Here is a 24,204-nt window from a genome sequence, read left to right on the forward strand (position 1 = left end):
CATGGAGCAGTGCCCTTGCACTGTCTCCTAGGCATTCTGGTCTCCTTGAAGTACAAAGCCCAAACACAGAAGGAACCAACCAACTAACTGCACTGTGGAGGACTTGTGACATGTATGCATGATGTCACAGAGTGGTCTTGATACACACCTAATTAACATTACTGGGATGATAGCACTTGGTTATGTACCTTAGTATATCCCATATCAAAATGCTAATTCACAGATCACTAAGTTTTGTACATATGGAATTTTGAAAATTAAATGTTAACCAAATACATCATTTCAGCAAATGACAAAAGGTATGCAATTTATTACAGTGGAGGTCAGAAACTGTATTCAACATCAACAGAAATTGCAACAAAGACCACCTGTGCTGTGTTAGGTGAGGTATTCTGTCTTTACCCCGACATTGCAACAGGAATGGGGAAAGCAGGCATCTAATGACTGGACATTGGAAGGTAGCAGGAAAGGGCCAAGGTAGAGCCTTTCCCAACCTTGGGTCCACAGATGGTGTTACCTACAATTCCCATCTGCCCCACCCAATATGGTCAATGGCCAGGGATGATGGGAGTTATACTTCAACAACACCTGGCAACTCAAGGTTAGATAAGATTCATATTTACTTCCACAGTGTGGGATAGGATACATCACTTCACATGGAGGAGATGGGTTCTTATGATGGAGTACCACTCCATATGAAAACATTCCCTGCACATAGAAAACTAAGGAATCAAGGAGAAGATAAAATTGAACCCTGCTCTCTGACCTGCTACTCTTGTGCATGGATAGAATTTGGAGGGGGGATATATTCAGTTATGTGAGCCCCTCTATCTGAAGCTTGAAGAGGGATACATAAATACCCTGTGTTAGGCAATTCCTTCAAATACTCACAAAAGCTTGAGGGCTTTTGTAAGTAGTCGAAAAAATCCTTGCCAAGCCCTGATGTTTGCCCTGCACCAGCTGTTTCCTGAGCTGCATCATCATAAATCTGCCTAATAAATCAACTGAGACATTGTATACAGGCAAAGCTACAGATGCTGCTGCTCTAAAAATGGCTTATGTGGGGCAAAAATCAATCTTCTCCTGAAGATCATCTTGGCCCAAGTGTCATGCCTAGCCTGAAGTAGTAAAGCCCAGACATGGGTTGCCCACCTCAGTGAGATCTAGGCCTGAGTTTCTTAGTTTGCCAGGAAGCCAAATTTGGAAGCCAAATTTAGGTTGCTAGGTAGGAGACTGAAATCCAGGACCACCAAGGTGGCTTTCTCGGAAATGCTACCTGTTCCACATGTAGGGCCAGCTAGACAGGCGAAGATGAGGAGTCTCAATGTGTGGATGAGATGATGGTGCAAGGGGGGGGGGGTTCAGACTTGTTAGGCACTGGGGAATGTTTTGGAACAAGCCAGGCCTGTACAAGAGGGATGGACTCCACTTGAACCAAAATGGAACTGCTGGCGCTAAATAATATAAAAAGGGTGGTAGAGCAGCTTTTAAACTAAACCCTGGGGGAAAGCCGACAGGAGATGGGAACCACCTGGTTCAGGCTAAATCATCCTAAAGGGATGAAGAGGAAAATGTTTTTGATTGCCCAAATGTAGAAGGGGAGGAAATGGGCCAGGAGTACATGGTAGAACATAATAGCCAATCAAAGGGGCCAATGTCCCATAGCAAAAGATGCATATGCCAGAGGCATCTGGGGAGGGACACTGAGTATGGGTGTTTTTATGCAAATGCTAGAAGCCTCTGAGCCAAAATGGGAGAGTTGGAGTGCTTGGTTTGAAAGGAAAACCTGGATATAGTGGGCATTACAGAAACCTGGTGGAATGGAAAGAACCAGTGGGATCCGATATGGTCATCTCTGGATATAAACTCTATAGGAAGGGCAGGGAAGGGAATATTGGGGGAGGTGTTGCCCTGTACGTCAAGGAGGGCATAGTGTTGGCGAACTAGAACACCTAAAAGGGATAGGCTCTTCCACTGTAGGTGACAATACCAGGCTCCAAAACTAATGTAGTGCTAGGAACATGCTATCATCCCCCAGACCACAATGCTCAGAGTGTTCTTGAGATGGAAAACGAAATCAGGGAGGCCTCCAAACAAGGAAGTGTTTTAGTAATGGGAGAGATCAATTACCCCCACATTGACTGGATAAATGCATGTTCCAGCCATGAAAAAGAGGTTAAATTTCTTGATGCCCTAAATGATTGTGCCCTAGAACAGTTGGTCATGCAACCGACCAGACGGGATGCAATCTTGGATTTAATTCTAAGTGAAATCAGATTTAATATATATTTAAGTTGAAAATTGCCCAGGAAGTCCAACACAATCACATTTTACTTCAAAAGAGGAAACTGCTCTAAAATTAGGGAACTGGTGAAAAGGAAGTTAGAAGGGGGAGTCAAGAGGATTAAATCCCTTCAAAATGCTTGGAGATTACTCAGAACCACAATAACAGAAGCCCAGCTAAAATGTATACCACAGGTTAGGAAAGGTAGCACCAAGTCCAAAAGGTTGCTGGCATGGTTAATGAGCAGGGTCAAGGAAGCTATTAGAGAAAAGAGAGCTTCCTTCAGAAAATGGAAGTCTTGCTCCAGTGAAAAAAACAAAAGGCAGCACAAGCTTGCACAAAGGTGATGCAAGCAGACAATAAGCGATGCAAAAAAGCATTCTGAAAAGCATATCACTAACAACATCAAGGCCAACAATAAAGAATTCTTTAAATATATCAGAAGCAGAAAACCAGCTAGGGAAGCAGCTGGGAAGGCATTATTAAAGATAAATTAGTAAACATATAGAAGGACAAGCCCTGCTAAAAAAGATTCAACATGGCTTCTGCAAAGGTACATCCTGACTCACTAAGCTTTTAGAGTTCTTTGAGAGTGTCAATAAACACATAGTGATCCATTCGACATTTTTTACTTGGACTTCCAAGAGGCTTTTGACAAAGTCCCCCACCAAAGACTCCTGAGCAAACTTAGCAGTCATGGAATAAGAGAACGGGTCCTCTTATGGATCAGTAACTGGTTAAAGAACAGAAAGCAAAGACAAGGAATAAATGGTAAATTTTCCCAATGGAGGAAAGTAAATAGTGGGGTCCCACAAGGATCTGTATTAGGACCAATGCTCTACAACCTGTTCATAAATGAATTGGAATTAGGAGTGAGCAGTGAAGTGGCCAAGTTTGTGGATGACACCAAATTATTTAGGGTGGTTAAAACAAAAAAGGATTGTGAAGAGCTCCAAAAGGATCTCTCCAAACTGGGAGAATGGGCATCTAAATGGCAAATGTGGTTCAATGTAAGCAAGTGTAAAGTGATGTACGTTGGGGCAAAAAATCCCAACTTCAAGTATAGCCTGATGGGATCTGAGCTGGCGGTATCCGACAAGGAAAGAGATCTTGGGGTTGTGGTGGACAGCTCAATGAAGATGTCGACCCAGTGTGCAGCCGCTGAAAAAAAGGCAAACTCCGTATCAGGCATAATTAGAAACGGAATTGAGAATAAAACTGCCAATATCATACTGCCCCTATACAAATCTATGGGAAAAGTGCAGAAAAGGGCAACTAAAATGATCAAGGGGCTGGAGCATTTCCCGTATGAGAGAAGTTTACAACAGCTGGAATTGATAGCTTGGAAAAAAGGAGGGTAAGGGGAGACATGACAGTGGTCTACAAAATTATGCATGGTGTGGAGAATGTGGATAGGGAGACATTTTTCTTCCTCTCTCAAAATACTAGAACCTGGGGTCATCCTATGAAGCTGATTGGTGGGAGATTCAGGACAGATAAAAGGAAGGACTTCTTCACACAGCACATGGTTAAACTATGGAATTCGTTACCATAGGATGTAGTGATGGCCACCAATTTGGATGGCTTTAAAAGGGGGTTGGACAAATTCTTGGAGGAAAAGGCTATCAGTGGCTACTAGTCTTGATGGCTATGTGCTACCTCCAGTACCAGAGGCAGTGAGCCTATGTACACCAGTTGCTGGGGAACATGGGTGGGTGGGTGCTGTTGCACTCATGCCCTGCTTGTGGGTTCCTGGTCGACAGCTGGTTGGCCCTTGTGTGAACAGAATGCTGGACTAGATGGACCCTTGGTCTGATCCAGCATGGCTCTTCTTATGTTCTTATGAGAGCCAAAGAGCCAAAGGCCCCCCTGCCTGGAGAAGTTCCAGAAGCTGGTAGGAGTTCCACCTACCAGCTACACTGAGAAAGAGATGCCCATCAATGTCCTGGGGAAATATAAGCATCCATTGCCACAAGGTTGTGTAACAGAAGCAAAACAAAATGTCTCAAGGTAAGATAAGTTGTTCTTGCCGGGTTGTATATATTAAAAGGATGGAGCAGGAGTGACCACGAATTAGATGGGGGCCCCCTTCTTACATATGGGCAATTCCTAGCATGCCAAAATCTTATATTTTCAAAGTAAAAGATAAATGTAGCCTAAAACTCTGATTTAGGGGTGTTTGGCAGAGAGTAAATCTGAAGAATACTGAGAAATACGGGATATTTTCCATCAGTGTTCAGGAACAGTTGGACAAAGGAAAATGAAAAAAGAAGAAGAAAAAGAATCATACAAGTAATAGCACGATGGCGCAACACAACAGCCCTCAGGACCAATTCCATGTTATATAGGAGGAATCAACAAAGGGCTGAAGGGGACTTGGATGTGACATGCTACGAAGTTGGCATAAACGCTCTCATGGCAAGCCTTATTAGAACAATCCAAGGCTGCCACTAGGCAAGACTTTTATTGTGCTATCAATCATCCTGCCTCATTCAGATAATTTTATGGGGATTCCAGACAGCGTCATTTTCCACTCATGACCCTCCCATTTTTTCCCACCACTTCTTCAGTCTTTTTTGTTACCACTGGAAATCTGTTAAGGAGAGAAAGATGGAAAAGCTGCACAATACCCTTTGTCTGGGAGCACCCAGAGTCCGTTGTGTGAGAAATGTGAAGGAACTTTCTACATGACGAAGGGTGTGCTCTATTACGCAGCAACCATATTTTGCTTTTAAAGGAATGGCTGCGGGCTATGTGCGTATTTATTTATTTATTCATTTAATTTATTAATCGCCCATCTGGCTGGTCACCCAGCCACTCTGGGTGATGTACAAGTATATAATAGAACAGTTTAAAATAATAAAATTCTACAGTAAAAACATAATTTTCTAAAAATACCCTAACCCACCCCAAATGCCTATGAAAGCTTATAAAGTATGCCTTGTTAATCACAACAGATAAATGATCATTGTTCCTTAGCTTTTGGCACTGTACAATGAGGTGCTGCAGAGTCAGTCCTTCACCCTGACAGCAGTAATAAAGTAAGTATATTGCTGAGCTCCAAATGAAAGGCTTGAGGCTATATGGGCAAAAAAAAAAAAAAGACTGAGAAAAATATTATTTTTGTGCCACCAGGATTAGAATCATAGAATAGTAGGGTTGGAAGGGGCCTACAAGACCATTGAGTCCAACCCCCTGCTCAATGCAGCAATCCAAGTCAGACCATCCTGCCTCCAGTGTGGGAGAGCCCACTACCTCCCTAGGGAATTGGTTCCATTGTCATATTGCTCTAACAGTCAGGAACTTTTTCCTGATGTTCAGCCGGAATCTGGCTTCCTGTCACTTGAGCCCATTATTCCGTGTCCTGCACTCTGGCATGATCAAAAAGAGATCCTGGCCTTCTTCTCTGTGACAACCTTTCAAGTACTTGAAGAGTGCTATCATATCTCCCCTCAGTCTTCTCTTCTCAAGGCTAAACATGCCCAGTTCTTTCAGTCTCTCTTCATAGGGCTTTGTTTCCAGTCCCCTGATCATCTTTGTTGCCCTCCTCTGAACGCTCTCCAGTTTGTCTGCATCCTTCTTAAAGTGTGGTGCCCAGAACTGGAGACAGTACTCCAGATGAGGCCTAACCAGTGCTGAGTAGAGGGGAACTAGTACTTCTCGGGATTTGGAAGCGATGCTTCTATTAATGCAGCCCAAAAGAGCACTGGCCTTTTTTGCAGCCACATCACACTGTTGGCTCATATTCAGCTTGTGATCGACAACAATTCCAAGATCCTTCTCGCTTGTAGTGTGGTTGAGCCACGTATCCCCCATCTTGTAACTGTGCATTTGGTTTCTTTTTCCTAGGTGCGGAACTTGGCATTTATCCCTATTCAATTTCATTCTGTTGTTTTCTGCCCAGCACTCTAGTCTATCAAGATCACTTTGAATTTTGTTTCTGTCTTCCAAAGTATTAGCTATCCTGCCGAATTTTGTGTCATCTGCAAATCTGATCAGAATTCCGTGCACCTCCTCCTCCAAGTCATTCATAACAATGTTGAAGAGCACTGGGCCCAGGACTGAGCCCAGGGGTACCCCGCTCATTACCTCTCCCCAGTTTGAGAAGATCCCATTGATAAGCACTCTTTGAGTCCGATTCTTTAGCCAACTGTGGATCCACCGGATTGTTGTTTCCTCTAGCCCACTTTGAGCTAGTTTGCTCATCAGGATATCATGGGGCACTTTGTCGAAAGCTTTGCTGAAGTCAAGGTATATTATGTCCACAGCATTCCCACAGTCCACAAGAGAGGTTACTTGATCAAAAAATGAGATCAGATTTGTCTGGCAGGATTTATTCTTGACAGGGATGGGGGAGAATTCCGCCACAGACCCCAATGAGGCCGGATTCCAAGAATCTGGCCCCATTTGGGTCTGTGGCGGAATGGAACACTCACCTCCATGCCCCTCCGGAATGTGTGAGGGTCGGCTCCCTCTGTGTGTTGATCCCGTGGAGCCGGCCGCCGGCTCCGCCCCACTGGCAATACGGCCGGCCGCCATTACGGCCATTTGCGGCCGTAAAGCTGGTAGATTAGCCTAAATGCAGCCATTTACGGCTGCATTTAGGCAAATCTACCAGCTTTATGGCCGCAAATGGCACCCACTATACCATTTGCATCCGGAGACTCACCTACCCTACCGCAGCAATACGGCACGACAGTGGCGGCCGGCCGTATCACCAGAGGAGCAGAGCTGGCGGCCGGCTCTGCAGGATTGCCACACAGCAGAGCCGGCCTGCACGGATTCTGGGGGGGAGGGACGGATCGCCCCCCCCCCCGTGGACTGAAGGTAAGGGAGTTTTGCACATCCCTAGTTCTTGACAAATCCATGTTGGCTTCGAGTAATCACGGCATTGTTTTCAAGGTGCTTACAGATGGATTGCTTTATCATCTGCTCCAGATTTTTCCCAGGAGTTGATGTCAGACTGACTGGTCTGTAGTTCCCAGGTTCCTCCTTTTTACCCTTTTTGAAGATAGGGACAACATTAGCCCTCCTCCAGTCATCTGGCACTTCACCCGTTCTCCATGATTTCTCAAAGAGAATAGACAGTGGTTCTGAGAGTTTTTCTGCCAGTTCTTTTATTACTCAAGGGTGCGGTTCATCTGGCCCTGGAGATGTGAACTCATTCAAAGTAATTAGGTGTTGCTTGACCATATGTCTATCGATCTCAAACTGCAATCCTGCCCCTTCAGCCTGTACTTCGCCTTTGCCAGGGGGGTCATAGACCCTCTTTTGGGAGAAGACTGAGCCAAAGTAGGAATTGAGCACTTCTGCCTTGTCTCATTTTGCCATCTTTATTTAATAGCTGAACCACCATTTCTTTCCTCTGTCTTTTACTATGCACATAGTTGAAGAAAGCTTTTTTGTTGCTTTGAGCATCCCTCGCTAACCTCAGCTCGTTCTCAGCTTTAGCCTTCCTGACGCCATCCCTGCAATTCTGTGCTACCTACCTGTACTCTTCCTTTGTTGCTTGGCCTTCTCTCCACTTCCTATATGGGTACTTTTTTTTGTTTTCAGGTCATCTCTAAGCTTTTTGTGAAGCCACATTGGCTTCTTCTGTTGTCTTCCACCTTTTCTTCTTGTTGGAATTGCTTGTGATTGTGCCTTGAGAATCTCCTTTTTTAAAAGCTCCCACCCATCTTGGACTCGTTTTCTCGTTAGAGTCGCTTGCCATGGGACCTTACTGATCATTGTTCTGAGTTTATTAAAATCAGCTTTCCTAAAATCCAAGGTACGTGTTTGGCTGCACTCGGCTTTTGCTTCCCTTAGAACCAAGAACTCAAGTACAACATGGTCGCTTTCCCCCAGAGTTCCTGTAACTGCTACTTTATCCACTAAGTCATCTCTGTTGGTTAGGATCAAGTCAAGGATAGCTGATCCTCTAGTTCCTTCCTCTACTTTCTGTAGGAGGAAGTTATCCACCACACAAGTCAGGAATTTCCTGGAGGGGCCATGTTTTGCAGAATTTGTCCCCCAACAAATATTGGGGAAATTGAAGTCCCCCATTACTACTACATCATGCCTTCTTGAAACAGTGGCTATTTGCTTTTCAAAAGTTTCATCTTCTTCTTCTTCTTGATTGGGTGGCTGGTAGTAGACTCTGACCACCAGGTTCCTTTTATTCTTTGCTCCATTTATTTTAACCCAGATGCTCTCGATGGGTTACCAAGCTCATCCTTCTGTATTTCTGTGCAGAGATATGTATTTTTCATGTATAGTGCAACCCCACCTCCCTTTCTGTTCTTCCTGTTCTTTTTGAACAAGTTATATCCTTCAATTGCTGTATTCCAGTCATGAGAGTCATCCCACCAAGTCTCAGTTACACCTATCAAGTCATTATTTCCCTCCTGTATTAAGAATTCAAGTTCGTTCTGCTTGCTTCCCATACTCTGGGCATTAGTATATAGACACTGAAGACCATGTGCTTCATGGTCTGGCTTTCTTCCTACATGTTCGTGAAGACTATTGGGCACTATTAAAGCTGTTCTCTCCACTGCGGTGCATGAGCCTTTATCCATTGTTACCCCTAACTTTACGTCTCCCTTCCCCATAGCATTCAGTTTAAAGCCCTCCTGATAAAGTTCTTCATGCTGTGGCCAAACACATTCTTCCCAGCCTTTGTGAGGTGCAACCTGTCCCTTCTTCAAGTTTAGCATGGAATCTCTTGAAATTACTTTTCTTCTTCCCTTTGATGGCTATCAACCTTGGATTATAAGTGTTACATTTCCATAATGGGGAAAAAAGAACTATAATGTCTAAATAAATAGCACTTGATGTACTGCCAAATGTGTTTTCCTAAAGGCCAGGAAAGTGGTCACTGTAATTATGAATAAATTCATGCCATGTATATGCTTCACTTTGTAGAATAATCCTGTTTATTTGGGGATGCCATGTTCTTTACTTAAAAACTAACTAAGGGCACAATCCTGTACTAGAGATCTGCCACCTAAAGGGTCATAGGTTGGTAGAATCCCTATTACACTAGCAGAACACCAAATATGTCACTGCCCTGACAGATATACAATGAGATATAAATGCATGCACACCTAAATTAATAAATATCAGCATCAACCACAGTACACTTCCAATAGCCAAAGATATTCATTCATTTGATTTGTATCCTGTCTTCTGCCAAGAAAAATGGCACTCAAGGCACTACTTTATAAATTAGGGATGGATGGGGAACCTGTGGCCCTCCCAATGTTCTTGGACTACATCTCCCACCATTCTTGAACACCGGCCATGCTGGCTGGGGCTGATGGAGTCCAACGTCTGAAGGGCCTCAGTTTCCCCCTTGCTATAAATCTGATTTAATTTCTGCAGAGCCACGTAGCATCCATAAATCATCTGAAATTGGTCTTCCTTTCAAATGGCTGACTCCTATTCCTATTTTTAAGCTATAATTGAGCACTAATGTTATCAAAGCTTCCACTCCACTCCCAAGCCATCATCCACTTCCATTCAACATTTTGCTGGGCAATCTAACCAGGTAAGATAACAATTCAGCAGTATCTGTTTATACATTTAGCCAAACTGAGTACTTGTCAAATGCATCTATCTGACAATACAACTGTAGCTGCTGCCACTTGAAAATAAAATGCTGCCAGCCATAGTAATGCATCCATAAAATGTAATGATTAAATCCCATTCCATGCCAGATGTTTCAGTGTTATGTGGTGTGTGCAGACGCAGACGCAGACACACACACACACACACAGGCACGCAGTAAAAGGTGGGGCATGCATTTTTTTTACCACCAAGTCAATGTATTCTCTTTTCCTCAAAATGATATTCTTCTGGTTAATCATCTCCATGGTAAACACTCTATCATTTCACCAAGCCACAAATCTTATACAAAACAATATTTAGGGCCATCTGTTCTAGAGCCAACTTCTAAAATTATACATTCAGGCTCCACATGACAAGGAAATGGCAGTTGCGAATCTGGGTGGGGTTCTCTGAAAGTTTGGCTGAAGCCAGTTGACAACAACTGGATACATAATCTTCAACTCCACCCGCCATACAAAAAATATTCAGAACTAACATCAACAAAAAAATTATGACACTGCTAAACTGAAAGGTTTGCCTGTGTTCACACAGTAGTTCTCTGTGTAACAGAAAATTGGTTTTGAGCCAAGAGACTTAATTACTATTCAGTGGATATTTCAAAACATCTTAGCCCAGATAGATACTGGACTTAAATATAATGACTTAAGCATGAAATCTGGCTATAATTATAATCATATTTTGAATAACGTTATTTGCCTTCTAGTTTTTGAACTGCCATCCCAAGCATACTTAAGTGGAAGCAGGTCTCACTGACTGACTTCCACATAAATATGGTCAGGAATGGGTTGCAAGGGAGACACTGCATGTTTCAAAATATACCTTCTAAACACATAAAGCTAAGCACATATCTTAAAAACAAACTGGGGGAAGATGGAAGATAAAAAGCCACAAGGTTTTATCAAGGATTCCTTGATAGGTCAATAATAATTTTGTTAAGAATTTTGGTGAACTAACATTCTTAACAGCAGGCTCTTGCACAGTGCTGTGAAAGTGTCTGTTTGTTTTAGGTGATCTAGTGAAATATTCAAGTAAACACTTTTAAGCTTGATGCAACCGAAACTCTCCCCATGACCTGAGTTCGATGCCAGCGGAAGCTAGTTTTCAGGTAGCCGGCTCAGGTCGACTCAGCCCTCCATCCTTCCAAGGTCGGTAAAATGAGTACCTAGCTTGCTGGGGGAAAGGTAGTTAGGACTGGGGAAGGCAATGGCAAACCACGCCGCTCTACAGTCTGCCAGGAAAACGCCAAGGAAAAATGGCGTCCCTCTAGGGGTCAGTAATGACTTGGTGCTTGCACAAGAGGAACCTTTCCTTTCCTTTCCTTTCCTTTCCTTTCCTTTCCTTTCCTTTCCTTTCCTTTCCTTTCCTTTCCTTTCCTTTCCTTTCCTTTCCTGTAACCTTGAATCCTACTGACTGAGTGCATTAGTTTGGCAAAGCAGCCCCTCTATACTTACACGCTTCTGACTTTACAGACAGCTGGAGTTGTCTAATTATTTAAGCATCTTGTATTCCTAAGCACTTTGCCACATTACAGGTAAGTGATCAGCATCCTTTAAAAAATCTACTGTCATTTTCGGTTTCACAACTTCAGCCTTTCTGAAAATGTGTGTAGGCTTTTGTCTCCCTCTCACGTAAGGGTTATATTCCCATTTAAGATACGTTAATTACATACAAAGCAGATTTTTCCCATGTGAATATAGTAAGTTGGCTCACACTGAGGCCCGGTCCCTCAGGGGAGATGACTGCAGGTGGAAGGGACCTCTGCCTCTGAGGGAGAGACTGAGCAACCCCCTGGCCCCAAGGAGTGTCATCGCCTCAAGTGACAGGCCAGTAGACTTCCTGGGAGAAGCTGTGCTCACTTGCAAGGAAGGATTCCTCAGGATGAAGTGACTCCTCATGAGTAGGGCTCTGACCACAGAGCTCTAATGTACTGGAGCTGAGTCCTGGGTGGGGCAGCAGGCTTTGGTCTTAAAAGTCTCCGGGCTTAAAAGTCTCAGCCTAGCCAGTGTTGGAAAAATTAGTGTTCTTTCACCTCCTGTGTGGTCTATCTTGCTTCCTGGATCTTGCCCTGTGATTGATGCCCTGTGCTACTGATCCTTGGACTCCTTCTTGACTCTACTTCTGGACCATGTAATGTATCTGACTCCCTCACTGTGTATTGACCTCTGCCTGCTGTCTTGGCCACTTTTGCCTTAGCCTGACCCCACTTGTCTGACGGCCTGCCTGTGCTTTGACCTTTGCCTTCTGTCCTGACCATTCCTGCTTCAACCAGCCATTTTTATTTTGAAGACAAAGCCAGAGTGTGTTCCCGATACAGAATATGCTCCTGATCTGGATCAGGGGGCCCCACAGTTACCTGCCAAAAATTGCTCCTCCCCTGGCTGCTCTTTCATGCAGCTTGCAATAAACAATGCTTTGGAGATAAGTAACAGCCCAGGGGAGAGTAATTTTGGCAGGAAGCCAGCGTCGGCCCTGATCCAGATTGGGAGCAGATTCCAGATAGGGGACTCATAACTGCTTTTTCTTCAAAATAAAATTGGCCAACTGAAGCATGGGTTTTTTTTAAAGTGTGTTGATTACAATGTGTGCTTTGGCCTTTTTAAGTGTTTGGCCTTTTTAAGTGTAGCTGTCAACTTTCTAAGTGGGTGAATATAATAGAGGTCTACGCATTTATGAAATGGGGTAGACAGAGCCACATTTATTTGTCCCTCTCACAATATAAGAATGAAACTAGTTGGCAGTAGATTCAGTTTAGACAAAAGGCTTTCTTGACATAATTACCAAAAGATATGACACTGGCCACTGGTCTGGATAGAATGAAAAGGGATTACATATTTGTGAAGGCTGGATGCATCAACAATCACTAGTCATATTAACTAAATAGAATCTTTGTGTTCAGCAGCAGTATACCTCTGAGGAGTAGATGCAGAGGAGAGGATATTTTGTCTCTAACATTCCCTGATTACAAGGGAATTCTTCGGGCTTCTACTGGAAACAGAATGCTGGGCTAGGTGGACCTCTGGCCTGATTGAGCTAGGCAATTTTTATGGCCTTACCCTCAAGTAAGTGGGTATTGCAGCTGAACTTGCAAAACAAGTTGTAACTTGCAAAAAACCCACCTAAACCATTGTTGTCTTTTATTATCAGACCTAGTGCCCACCATGACACAATCAACATTGAAATAGTCCACCCAGACTATTTTATTTATGAAATATGCAGTCATAGCCAATACCTTTTCTGACATTTCCTGCTGCTGTTCACTTTGGTTTAATGTGAACATCTAGACGTATGACATTATAAACTGGCTTGTACCATGTAATACATGAAAAATGTCTGTCATTATATACGAAAGGGATGATCTGAGAAATGTCTTTCTAACTACTATGTTTGAGTTACATAGAAAATAACAACCTTGCTCCCTAATTATTGGTATTATCCTGAATGCAACAGCAAATCATACTATTGCCATCTTCCATATGGAGCTTGAATTTAGCAGCAATAGTTATTGCTTTCAAGACCAACCATTTGAATTTTTTAAAAAGCCCTTCAATAATGTAGTTTTTGTAATTACAATTTAACACTGCCTGCTTGAATCCAGTGCTCACCTATATATTTTCACATCAGACAAAAAAGGTCAAAATGACTGACAAACACATCCCTCCACACAGAGATGGAAGTCATTTGGTGTCCCCGCCCCCCCAATGATAGGAATAAATGTCACAATCCAGAAAATAGAGGCTTCCTGACATGCTCTTTTGCTGTGTGCACTGGGGGGGGGGGGCATTCAAATATGAAACTCCCCACATACAGCCTGAAATGATACACCCAGGAAAAAACTTGACCATTTCAGTCTATCGATTTTATAACGGGCACGAAAAGATTAGTAAGCAAAAAATATAATAATCAGAAATACCCAAGCATTACTTTCTTGAATATACATCAAAACCCATAGCCTAACCTTTCATCCAGGAATGGGCAACTTCTAGCCTTCTGGATGTTTTAGCCTACAACTCCCATCATCCCTCACTATTGGCTATGATGACTAGGGATGATGGGAGTTCTGGCCCACCACATGTTTGGGCCTACACGTTTTCTACCCTTGTTTAACCTGACAAAAAAGGATCTATCTTGAACCATACTGCAACAATACCTTATATGTGGTCCTACACTTTATGACTGTTTTACTGAGTCCTGTGCTATTTGTTGTGCATTGCATTGTATTTGATTCTTTTAAATTTTAGTAAAATATTTACAATTGTAAAGGCTATTGTAAATATTGCATTTTATATTTTTAACTGTTCAATGGCACTTTAGTCTTTTAACGGCTTGTAATCTGCTCAGAGAGCATTAGTTATGGGGTGGATTGGAAATGTAATAAATAAATAAAATATATAAATGCAAGCCAAGAATCTATTGGTCATATTCTCACCAGACTAAAAGACAAAGCTGATCTATGCAAATTGGAACAAAAGGAGAATTCAAACACTCACTCTTCAGGACTGCCTTTTCATTTACTGTAAAGCAACAATAAAGATAGCTTGGACAAGCTTGTGCTAAGTGAGACTTCTCTCTCTACCTGTCCAAGCTGAGAAAACCCAGTCACACCACTACTGGCTTAGTGGAAAATGGGTTCATCCACATTTCTACTTGCTCAGACTGCTGCTGCATTCTGAATAAGGATGGTAAGGTTCGTGTAATGGGGGGACGGTTGGAATTGGAATCCCAAGGATACTCAATGAGCCCCTTACCTACTAACTCCTCTAAACGTCAGGCTTAATTCATAACAAGTTCAACTTAGTGAGGAATCGCAGGAAATATAGACCTAATGCCTCCCAACTGAACTAGGAAGCACTGGGAACTATATTCCAGCAAAGGAATTGAGACCTCCCTGACACCATCACCTCCTCCAAGGATAAGCTTGGAAAAGGAAAGACAGGTAGTAGGAATTGCCCCAGGCTCTATGTGAAACAGGGCCAAGTCTCAGTGAGTTAATTCAGGCCGAGGTTGATTCAAGCTAGGGGTGGGCAAACATGCAATGTTCAAGTTCATTGAGTTGTGCTGAATGAATTCTTCCTTGAAGCTCGTTTCACTTTGTTTGCATTCCTGAACATGAGTGCATTTTTTCAACTGAAAAAAATGTGCATTTTAAAAAGCACACATTTTTCCTCAATGGAAAAATATGCATTTTAAAATGTACAACTTTTCCCCGACCAAAAATGCACATTTCCCCTCATAGGCCTATGTGTGAAAATACGGATGGGGGGGGGGGATTTGTGCGAACGTGCACTTCCAAAAATGTGCATATGTGTACTTGTACAAGTGCACATATGTGCATGTGCTCATTTTCAGAAGTTCATGCTTGTGCAAGTGTTAGGGATGTACGAAAGTCACTTACCTTTTCGCAGGGGTGATTCGCGGTGGGGGGGAGGCGCTTTGCTTTTCCCTCCGAAGTTCAGGCGAGGGGGGGGAGGCGCCCCGCCTCGCCCGGCTGAAATTCAGGCCTGGGGGGGAGGCGCCCCACCTTGCCCGGCCAAAATTCAGGCCGGGGAGAAGCGCCCCGTCTCCCCGGCAGCGAAAGAAAAAGTGAAAAAAAACCCAAAACCCCCGTGATAGGCTACGTAACGATTAACGTAGCCTATCACGGCTAGATTTCCAAAGTCAGCCGTGATAGGCTACGTTAATCGTCACGTAGCCTATCACGGGTGACTTTGGGGGGAAAAAAAAGCGCGTACACAAATGGCGGCGGCCCATGGGCGCCACCATTTGCGTTCCTTATTTTGGCACGTCTAGTCTACGTAAAGATTTACGTAGACTACGGCGAAAATAAGGGAACACTATTTGCGTTGCCCTTATTTTTGCCGTAGTCTACATAAATCTTTAGGTAGACTAGACGTGCCAAAATAAGGAATGCAAATGGCGGCGCCCATGGGCCGCCGCCATTTGCGTACGCGCTTTTTTTTTCCCCCAAAGTCACCCATGATAGGCTACGTGACGATTTACGTAGCCTATCATGGCTGACTTTGGAAATCTAGCCGTGATAGGCTACGTAAATCGTCACATAACGTATCACGGGTTTGTGTGTTTTTTGTTTACTTTTTTATTTTGTAATGGCGGCGGCGGCAGCCGGCCGGGAGACCGGCCGCCGCCCCCGCCCCCGATGAACCGCCGCCGAACCGCCGCCGGGACCCGCCACCAAGAGGGACATTCGTCCATGGTAAGTCCCATCCCGGGAGGGGGTGGGGGGCCGGCGGAGAATTTCTCCAACACTTTCGGGGGGCCGAATGCCTCGGCACTCAGCCTCCCGAAGATTCGTGGAGAAATTCTCCACCATCCCTAGCAAGTGTGCACTTCAAATGTGAACACAAGTTTGGAAAATTGCAAAACAAATCCTGTGAGTTGCATTCATGTTCAAGGTCATGAACAAGGCATGTGTGCACGATTTGTGAACGGGAATGAGATTTTCATACAGCCCTAAATCAGGCCAATGTTAACTAGCTTGAACTGGGCTCATTCTCAATAGAGTCCCGAGGGAGCTTGCTCACCACTAACACTGCGCAAAGAGTGAGGAAGCTGACAACAACAAAGACATGGGTATCACGAGATGTCCACCTTTCAAGGGACCTATTCTCCTTACCCACCCAGCTTTTTGTGAGTATAAACACATTTCATATTATTACAGGAACTCAATGTTGTTTAACCAGTCTAAACAACTCTTTTTTTTCATACTTCACCTGTGAGGTAGGTGTTGTGTGAGGAATTGATAAGATAGTGAGACAGAGGCTGGCTCATATCTTCATTCAAATCCAGTTTTTCAGGTGGAACCACTCCATTTTCCTCTCCACTCAAGTATCTCATAAATCCATCCACTGAAATCTGCCCTGGAAGAAAAGAAATTCAAGACACACATTATTTAGCTCCAAGCACTCTGCTTGCAGTGTATGGGTTCATTTGGATTGAAGCTCATTCCTGGAGTGCAACACAGTAAATTATTTATCGTATTAGCAGCAGCCTTGATTCTATGATTGTAAAAAAATTTACCCATTCGGTGATCTAAAACCTTAACTGAGGTGCATATGTGCATATGCATATGTGCATATTTGCATGTGCGTGAAAATGGCACATTTTGCAAAATGTGCATTTTTGTGCATGTGCAAAGATGCTCATGCGCAAAGTACGCATTTCTGTATACACAAATATGTGCATTTTGTGGACACCATTTTATTTTTCAAAAAATAGTGACCACGGAGCTCAACAAGGCCGCCGGGGTGAGTGTGGGCTGCTCATCACGTGTGGAACTCAAGCATAGTCCAGGAACTATCGAGTGGGGACAGAGGCTGGGCAGGCGCCCAGAGAACCTGGACCAGGGTGGGTTCACACATCCCTAGGTGCAATTAGTTTGGACCTTGGGACCAAAATGCAGAGCCTGACAGTCCTGGGGCTCTGAAGTGACTACCCAGAGAGCAGCAGGTGATGGGGCAGTAGCAAATGGGTTGACTGGCAAACTTGTTTTTATTCCTGTAGTTGAGATGGTGCCATGATGACTTGAGTGCATATGCTCAGAGTATTTCCTTTTTCATCAGGGTTGGCAAAGGGTTTTATTGCCATTTTGCTCCAACATATGAGGAATGTAGAAGCAGCTGTAAAGCATGGAATAGCAGGGGAAAGAGAAGATCAATGTTAGCTGTGTGCTTCACAACTGAAGTAACACCCTTGGCCATTAAAAGCCCCCCCCCCGCCTCCACGCTCCCTGGTAAGACTAGTGATGTGGGGCAGAAAACTTTCCAGAACAAACACTTTCTGGAAAAATTTCCAGTGTTTTATTTTTTTGTGGAAGATTTTCCATTTTATAAGCTCATTAGTAACAATGAATGGCTGCCAATTGCAAACACAATACTAGACAAGCTTGGCAGTTGGAGGGAGCAATCCTACATGGAGGTGAACTCAGAGGTGACCGCCTATACAATGCATGGTGGGAGGAGCGCAGAGGGGATTGTCTCCTTGGGAGGGTAGGCTAAATGACACATAGGAAGCATTGTACTGGCACTTATGCAGTCCTCACCCCCTGGACCACCCCCTTTTGCCCTGCTCCACACTGCTCTTATGAGCACAGAGCCTGGGGATGATCTACACTGCCTACGAGGCAGCGGGGGAGAGGGTTCTCCGGGAACTGACCTAGGAGCGTGGGCTCCATGGTCAGTTCCCCAAAACCAACCAATCCTATGGCCGTCTAGCCGCTGACTAGCGGCCATAGGCTTGCGCCATTAAAGTTGTAATTAATGTGTGTTTTTTCAGGCGATTATGCCTCGCAAGTATGCGAGAGAATACATATACATCAGTGAAATACATGTGTCTCAGAGTGAAATGGAAATAATAAGCTGTGACAATGAAACTGAAGGTTCCCCAATAATGTCAGTAGAACAGAGTCAGATTCTGTTGAAACAGATGAGTAGTTGTCAGCATATCATACACACTTCTTTGGGTTGCTAAAATTAATTAGTGCATCCTTCTGCAACCTGGCATGCTCCAGATGTGTTGGACTACAACTCCCAGCATCCCCAGTCAGCCATGCTGACTGAAGGATACTGGGAGCTGTAATCCAAAATATCTGGAGAGCACCAGGTTGGGGAAGGCTGAAGTAGTGTCAATGGTTTTCAGCACCTTTGTTTGTTTCTTACATTTAAACAATGTAAGGGAAGTGCATGCTATTGTCCTTAATATTTTTACAACTATTCCAACAAAAATGTCTACATAATATAACATTTCAATCACATTAAGTGTGCTTTAATTTTCTCCCCCAAGTATTTCAGATCAAATACCTATGTTGCATTGGGACACAAAATTAACATGGGGTAGTTTTTTTAGCTTTATTTATTTTACATGTATTTTTAGGGATGGGGGAGAATTTCTCCCCGAAACTTTGGGGGGCCGAGTGCCAACGTATTCAGCCCCCCGAAGTAGTTTCGGGGAGAAATTCTCCACCCCCCCGCCCCCCCCCGGGATGGGACTTACCTTTCACGAATGTCCCTCCCGGCGGCGGGTCCCGGTGGCGGTTCGGCAGGTCTTAGTCAGGGGCGGGGGCGGCAGCTGGTTTTTTGACCGCCTGCCGCTGCCGCCATTCCAAGAAAAGTAAAAAAAAACCCAACACCCCCGTGATAGGCTACGTGACGATTTACGTAAGCTATCACGGCTAGATCTGCAAAGTCAGCCGTGATAGGCTACGTAAATCGTCACGTAGCCTATCACGGGTGACTTAAAAAAAAAAAAAAAGCGCGTACGCAAATGGCGGCCCCCATAGGGAGCCACCATTCACGTTCCTTATTTGGTCGCTGTAGTCTACGTAAAGATTACGTAGACTACGGCGAAAATAAGGGCAACGCTATTTGCGTTGCCCTTATTTTCGCCATAGTCTACATAAAGATTTACGTAGACTACAGCGACCAAATAAGGAACGTGAATGGCGGCTCCCTATGGGGGCCGCCATTTGCGTACGCGCTTTTTTTTTTTTTTTAAGTCACCCGTGATAGGCTACGTGACGATTTACGTAGCCTATCACGGCTGACTTTGCAGATCTAGCCGTGATAGCTTACGTAAATCGTCACGTAGCCTATCACGGGGGCATTTTTTTTTTAACTTTTTATTTCGTGGCCGGGCGAGGCGGGAAGCCTCCCCCCCGGCCTGAATTTCGGCCGGGCGAGGAGGGAAGCCTCCCCCCCCGGCCTGAACTTCAGGGGGAGCAGCAAAGCGCCTCCCCCCCACCGCGAAGCAAGCTGCGAGACCAGGTAAGTGACTTTCGTGCACCCCTATGCAAAATTCAACCTGGCTGTGCACAGGCAAGAATGGCAAGTGGGCAAATTAGTATGAGCAGAGCAAAGAGTGTGATCAGTCCAGGTTTTACAAGTGCTATTAGAGAAGCACTGGAGATGACTAAAGAGGGAGAAGGCAAGAGAGTGTGCATGAGGGTGGGGAGGGGTGGGGTGTGTGGGGCTGAGTGGAGGACTGAGTAAAAGACAATAGGGATCGTGCCAGTGTATGAGAGCCTGAGGATGAACCGTGGAGTTCCTAGAAGAATGCATGTGTACGAACAAATATGTGCATGGAAGGGAGAACTGGGAAGGCAGGAAGGAAGGGAATGTGTAAGAGAAACGTACTCAGGACCTACAGTATGTCAAGTCATCTTTGGAAGAAATGCCTATACCCCTTCACAAAATTGTGGCTGCCCTCAGTAGGCCATAATTACAATCCCCCATTTTGTAATGGGACTTCAACAGAGAGTTGATCTACACATGATGAAGAACCTGGTAGTAGAACCTGCACCACTACAGGCTGTTGGTAAGGGTCACATTACTGATTTTTTCCCTATGTTTATACATTCCATGTAAATAGAAACCTAACAAAGCTGGCAAAGCGGTGTGCTAGAACTTTCCTCATGGGCGTGCTAGATTTCTATTGGCTGGGAGCTTTTACATGGGCAAGCATTAAACATGATACTCCCCCTGACACTTGTGGTCTCTGAAAAGGTACAGTCAATTCTACAGGCTTGGTGTTCACTTCTACCATCACACTGTGTCATCTATAAACTCAGCTTAATTCTCCCAATGCTGAAGAGGAGAAGAGTGTGAACCACAAGAGCTGAACACTGCTGTGTTATACACTTACACTGTGGTACCTTTTAGGGTATTCAGAGGATAACTGTCATTTTTATCTAAGTCCACCACTCTTTACTCTGCTGTGTTTTCCTCAGTTGCAATTAAGCAGCTGATTTCTCAGTGCTGCAAATGTCACAAAAGATGAGGGTTTGATTGCAGAACGGGAACACCTGATGTCTTCATCAAGGTCCTTTGATAAATACCACTCAGGATGGTGGAATAAAATGGAGGAACTTCCCACGCATGTGTGTGATATAAAAGGAACACTAATGATCATGTATAGTGATGAATAATCCTAACAAATTCTCATACTGAAGTTTTAGTGATTAAGTATGTTGGGGCGACTTCTTCCCAAGCATTACCATCATATTACCAACTCACATGGGATGTCTGGTTGCTTCTGAAGTCCCCGATTAGCTTTCATGTAATAAATATTATATTTCAGCTGCCAACAGAAGATAATCAACCTACTGGGGAAGTTCTCAGATAGCTTTTTACACTCCCCTTTAAAAGGAAAAGAAACATTCCTCGAAATACATGATGAACCACTGTCAATTGTAGTGCAGATCTAATGCACTATTATGATTCCAGTAACATCTGCAGATTACGACGTTCTCAGTGACAATACTGAAATCCTAATGACCACCATATGCTCATATTATTAATAGAATTTCTGACAACTCCAATTGGCTTCTTTCCAGGCATTCAGTCAACAGTACTAAAAAAAAAATTAACTGAATTATGCGGGGTCAGGGAGAAAATTTTAAGGTAATTCTCCACAGGTCTTATCTTTTATTAAATCTGATATTATAAGCTAGCAAATGGATCTGGCTTTGCATGGGTTGGAATAGTCATTAGTTTGATAGAGGGAAGCCTTCAAGCAAAGTTACACTGATGTCAGAGCTGGAGGCATTGTGCCCAGCCTGTTAGAATGAAGCCATGCTTAATGGCAACCCTAGTCATGGCCCCTGCTGTGGTGTACCCCAATAACAACCTGAGGGAGGAGTCTGCCCACTCCATTCTGCTGAGGGAGGGCTGCCCCACAGCAACAGGTAGGCATATAATGGATGAATCCCCCCTGGCTTCAAACTGTATTTAGGGATGTGTGAACCCACCCCCATCTGGGTTATCCGGGCAACCGCCCAGCCCCTGCCCCTGCGCTCACTGCTCCCCAGGCCAGGCTTGAGCCCCTTTCACACTCAGCAAGCAGCCTGCACTCACCTCAGTGGCCTCATTGAGCTCCGCCGTCACAATTAAAAAAAAAAATAAAACGACGATCGCAAAGTGTGCGTATTTGCACATGCGTGAAAATGTGCATTTTGCAAAAATTCACATTTCGGCGCATGCAGATACGTGCATTCGCGTGCATTTCACCTATGCAAAGATGTGCATTTATAAAAATGCACATTTTCACACATGCACAAATATGAGCATTTTTGTGATTGCCATTTTATTTCTCAAAAAACGGCAACTGTGAAGCTCGATGAGGCTGCCAGGGTGAGTACAGGCCATTTGCCAAGCAGGAGGCAAGCAGGGCAGGGGCTCAGTGAACAGGGTTGGGGGTGCAGTCAGGGGCGGTTCCGCCGCATTCCCGGACAGAATCGGGTGCCTGCACCATCCCTAACCACACTGACTGCAAAATTCTGTGTTAGGGAAGTCTGCCATCTAGTGACTAAGGATGTACTGTGGGCTTCAAACATACAGACACATTTAAATTGATTTAAATGGTTAAGTTTTAAAAAACCAAATAACCATGAGGTGTACACCTCTATCGTCCCCTTAGTATGCATCAGACATCAGGTGTCTAGGTTTCATGATCCTGGTGCCATGGTGCAAAGAGTGCACATACATCCCTAAGAAATAAACTTGACTTGTTGCATATGGCTTTTAGAAAACAGAATTTTCAGTATGGTGGAACATGAAAATGTTGAGCTTTGTTTACTTCCTTACAAAGAAAGCAATCTCTACAAAATCACTCTAATATAGGCTAGCTACCATCTACAAGATCTAAGTGTTTAAACAAAAACAAAACAAAAACCCATCCACCTACTTAAGTGGAGAATGGAATTAAAAATTGCTTCAAGCAAGTGTTGGAGGCTTTACCATCTTTCAGAGAAGATATGTAACACAATTTTAGATAATGGTTTCTGGCACAATTAAAGGCAAACTAACCAGTTGATCTTTATTTCTTTAGATCAGTCTAATTCACAAATTTGATTAGGCTGCTTCCAAGCCCGAGTGTTGAGTAGATTAACTTTCTTCCTCTTCTCTTGTAAGCACTGGAAGTTGCAGTATTTTTTTCAATAGGGAATGTATAAAATATTTTGTATTAAAAGTGACGAAAATGCAATTACAAATTTGCCATCCTTATTTATAGAGAATGTAGAAGCTGTTCCTTCTTCTGAATGAGACATTCACACAAACATCATCAAAAACATCATGGACATTTAATTATATGTTTATATGATTATTAACTTCCATGGTTTTGCAAGTTTTTAAAAAAATTGTTGGTATCTGTTGCTTCTCTGAATATAACCTAATGAAGTATTAGATAACAAATATTAAAATTAACAGTTAACTGAGACTACCTACACTGTCTTAAAGAATATTTATGCAAATGTGTACACTTAGGATCATTGGACTTCCAGTCGGAGCCAATGTCGCCCTGGTGGCATTCTGCGGCGTTTCCGTGGTGGGACACTATCCCAAACAGCTTTTAAAAGGTTGAAAAACCTTTTCATCTTCCCCTGGAATGAAAGGGGGAAGCAAGAGCAGCATCTGGATGAAGCCCTGGAACAGACTGGATACAATCCAAAATTCCATCACCACCCTGCAAGGGGCTGTGGATTTAATTAACAACTTTTGGCAAAAAATGGAGGCAAAGGTTAATGAGCTGCAAGATCAAGTGGCAGCGCTGGAAGGGTAGCTCTTTCTGCGACTCAGCAGAGGGTCTCGCCTCCGAGGCAAATCTGCCAGAGCTTAATCACCGCTGAAAGTTGTTTTGAAAACTCCTATCTAATTAGGAGGAATCAGGGCTGATGTGCTCCAATGTAGTTTTTAGTGTTTATGGACTAAGGAATAACAGCAATATTCGAGGACCTACAAGATTTGTTTAAAAAGAAGGATGGCAATGCCAAGGAGGAGAAAAGTGCCGTTGACCCCTCCCACACCTCCCTTGGCAAAGGCTTCAAGAAGTGATGAAAATACAGAGGAGTTACTTGCTTTGATAAAAACTTTGTCTTTGCAATTTGCTGAACAGGCTAAGAAACTGGATACAATCCAAAATTCCATCCCCACCCTGCAAGGGGCTGTGGATTTAATTAACAACTCTTGGCAAAAAATGGAGGCAAAGGTTAATGAGCTGCAAGATCAAGTGGCAGCGCAGGTAACAGTCTCGAAAGATCTTCATAATAATTTTTCTGCAAGAATCTCAAAGGGATGTCAGAGAATTCTGCCACGGATCTCAGTGCCTGAAATCTGTGGCAGAACGAAGCCCCCCGCCTCACCACCCCGCAAAAGGCGTGCGAAACAGAGCACTTACCTGGTGCCATTTGCGCAGCTTGCGGCCGCCATTCGCTTCTCCATTTAGGCTGTGATAGGCTATGTAAATACTTACGTAGCCTATCATGGCTAATGCAGGGACGCCATTTGCATCCCTGCGGAGGCCAT

At 43.9% G+C, this 24,204-nt stretch overlaps 1 protein-coding gene across 2 annotated transcripts in view; it reads right to left on the bottom strand.

Moving 5' to 3' along the window:
* Positions 1–24,204, bottom strand: part of PLCB1 (phospholipase C beta 1) — a 703,903-nt gene that overhangs the window by 197,498 nt on the left and 482,201 nt on the right. For both annotated transcript variants that reach the window (XM_084825185.1, XM_084825194.1), the window contains exon 10: positions 16,621–16,767. In XM_084825185.1, coding sequence (XP_084681311.1) covers positions 16,621–16,767 — 147 coding nt within the window. The remainder of the gene's footprint in view (positions 1–16,620; positions 16,768–24,204) is intronic.

This window comes from Heloderma suspectum, chromosome 1 (genome assembly GCF_057233095.1).
Source record: "Heloderma suspectum isolate Gila_16-S chromosome 1, 16-S_ref, whole genome shotgun sequence".
NCBI classification, from domain to species: Eukaryota; Metazoa; Chordata; class Lepidosauria; order Squamata; family Helodermatidae; genus Heloderma; species Heloderma suspectum.